This window comes from Thermobia domestica, chromosome 16, assembly GCF_964235325.1.
Source record: "Thermobia domestica chromosome 16, izTheDome1.hap1.1, whole genome shotgun sequence".
NCBI classification, from domain to species: domain Eukaryota; kingdom Metazoa; phylum Arthropoda; class Insecta; order Zygentoma; family Lepismatidae; genus Thermobia; species Thermobia domestica.
In genome coordinates, this window is record NC_137469.1 from 180,894,608 (window position 1) to 180,897,634 (window position 3,027).

General features: G+C 36.7%; 1 protein-coding gene across 1 annotated transcript; it reads left to right on the plus strand.

The window, feature by feature from the left end:
• The first annotated feature begins 1,600 nt into the window (after positions 1-1,600).
• LOC145672704 (zinc finger MYM-type protein 1-like) lies at positions 1,601-2,518 on the plus strand. The gene has a single exon (XM_081741874.1). The coding sequence runs from the start codon at positions 1,601-1,603 to the stop codon at positions 2,516-2,518; it is 918 nt and encodes a 305-aa protein (XP_081598000.1).
• Positions 2,519-3,027: the final 509 nt, after the last annotated feature.

Sequence of the window (3,027 nt, forward strand, 5' to 3'; positions counted from 1 at the left end):
TGCAAACTGATATGGCAGCAGTCTATCCCAAAATACGTGAAAGTTCTAATGCCAGTGGTAGCATGTCGGTTCAGGAAGTTGATGTAACAGCCTTTTCTAAAGTAGCTGGAATTCCTGGTGCGGACGTAAGTAGTTGTGTTCCTGTTTCGGAAATCTGTCCTGAAAAAAGTGCAAATGCTTATAAAATTAGCCGTGTGTCTCTTCCTGAAACTGATGTTACAGTTTTCCCTGAAATAGCTGCAGGTACTGGGATTAACAGTTCTGTACCTGTGACTCAAAATGCTGAAGACAAACATCAAAACAAGAGTGTGTTTAGTACTAGTATTGACAGGGCTGTACCAGGATACACTTGACGACAATACGAAACTCAGAATTCTTTATCGTGAACCTTGCAAGCCTATGGGACCATTCACTAAGGACAGCAAAGATCGATCTTTTAGTGTAGAATCTTATTATGTTCACACCAGAACAGGGCAGAAAATTGAACGGTTTGGTTATGTCATTCTCCAACTTTAAATGGGGTGTACTGTGAACCATGTTGGCTATTTGGTGATGTAAATAAATGCGGGTCGCCTGCCACAGGAACTGCTTGGCGCGATGGGAATATGAATGACTGGCAAGGACTCAGTAAAACAAAGTTCATGAAACAAGTTCTTCTTATTTACGGGCGTGTTTTAGTATACCATGTGGAAATTCAGTGTTACCACCTCTTCTGAGTGAAAATCGAGACAAATGGAAAGCTATAATAACGCGCTTATTTGATGTTACTCGGACATTAGCTATGTGTGATCTTGCGTTTCGGGGCTACCATAAAACTATTCAGAATGAAGATGAAAAACCAAGTGGTAATTTCTTTAGTTGATTTGCTCTCTCGATATGATCCATTGCTTAAAGCACATTTATCGAATGAAAAAGTAAAAATAAATACTTAAGCCCCGCGGACCAAAACGAGATGATTACGGTTTTGCATGAATGCGTGCTTGAGAACATTTTAATTGACATTAATAAACAGCCTTTCTATTCTCTTATAATAGAGACTATTCCTGACATCTCAAAGACAGATAAGCTTAGTTTAATACTGAGATACGTAAATTTGGATTTAAACGATAATAATGTCAACAAGTTTGAAATTAAAGATTCTTTTCTTGGCTTTTTTGAAGTTATAGATCACACCGCAGGGAGTTTTGAAATACAAATAATACGACTGAAGAAATGGGCATAAAACTGGAAAAGTGCCGTGGTCAAGGATACGATGGGGCCGCTAACGTGTGTGGCAGATATAACGTTTACAAGCTCGCATAAAGACGCGCGTTCCAAATGCAGAATATATACATTGTTCCGCTCACAATTTGAATTTAGTTATCAACGATTCTGTTGGAAATATAACCCAATTAAAACAATTCTACGAAAAACTGGAAATAGTATATGTGTATTTTAGTAGCAGTACAACTCGATGGAAGAAATTTAAAGATTCTGCACTAGAAAATGATGAACGTATTTGTTTGACGTTGAAAAAATTATGACCATCAAGATGGTCATCTCGAATTGATGCCTTACTGGCAGTAAAGTGAAATTTCAAGAACGTTATGCATTGTCTCTCATGTATTGCGATGAAAGTACTAAAAACAGTGAAAAAGAAGAAGCCATGAATGTGAAAAAGATTCTAGAAAATTTCGAATTCATATTGTTGCTTGTGTTCCAGAGTAAGATGTTACAGAATATCAATCTTGTTTCCAAAATGTTGCAAAGTGCAGATTGTGACATTCAGAGAGCTTCAGAAATGTTGGAAGAAACAACGAATAATCTGTGTGAACTGAGGAATAATTTTGCAAGTGTTGTCACAAAAGCTAATGAGTTAGCAAGCATATGGGGCATAGAAGCGAAATTTCTTACGAAACGACAAAAGCAAGTAAGAAAATTTCAGGATGAGCTATCTTGTGATGAAAGAATTGAAGACCCATTAAAATCATTCCAAGTAACAGTATTTAATGATGCTCTCGATATAGTAATTCAACAGTTCACTAGCATTAAAAGTCTTAGTGAGTTGTTTTCATTCCTAAAACCGACAGAACTGATGCAGCTTTCTGATGAAAACCTGCAAGAAAAGGGTGCAAAACTGGTAGAGAAATACAATTGCGATTTATCTCATGAACTCTTTCAGCAGCTGCTCTGCTTTAAAACACTTTTGAGTGCTGAACTTAAGAGAAAACAACTTTTATCACTAAAAGACCTCGCACGTTTTCTCTTTGTCGAAAACACTTGCGTAGCAAGTAGTTTGCCTGACGTATGTACTTCTCTTCAGCTGTATTTTATTTTAGCTGTAACATCTACAACTGCAGAGAGGTCTTTTTCAAAGCTGAAATTGATAGAAACATTTTTAAGGAATACCATGACTCAGTGTAGGTTAAGTGCGTTAGCATTGCTAAGTATTGAAAATGAAGCGTGTCGCAAACTGGATCTGGACGTTGTGGTAAATAGATTTCTAACTGTGAAACAAAGGCGGTTTGGAAAATGTTGAACATGTGAAACTAGTTTGGCATACCTTTACAAATGCATATGAAACGGTGAGTTACTCAAGTGAAAAACAATTTAAAACATTCGTTGATCACGAGAAATTGTTTGAATACTGCAATGCTTCCAGTGTATCTGTGACATTCTGGTCTACGGATGACGTTTATGATGTTTGATTTCTTACCACCAAAAGGTATGAATTATACAGGGTTCAGTTCTGTATTCAGAAGCAGTATATAGCCAGAAATTATGTAAGTGTGCATGCCTGAACTGTCGAAGCCTTCGTATCTGAGCATTTTAACTTGGCCATTCCTTATATGTAAGAAAAATTGTATCTTTTGCCTCGCTGATTCGTGCAAGATACTTAAAATTTGATCTGTTTGCTTCAGCAATTAGAAAATACAGTTGCTTCCAATAGTTCAGGAAACGAAAGCTCTTTTAAGATTTTCTGATGTTAGCTGACTTTTTATCGTTGTTTGAAGTCCAAAGGCCTAAACCCCATTTCTTATATCTGTA

Coding starts and splice junctions, on each gene's coding strand:
- LOC145672704 (XM_081741874.1), top strand. CDS start 1,601: ATGTATTGCGATGAAAGTACTAAAAACAGTGAAAAAGAAGAAGCCATG.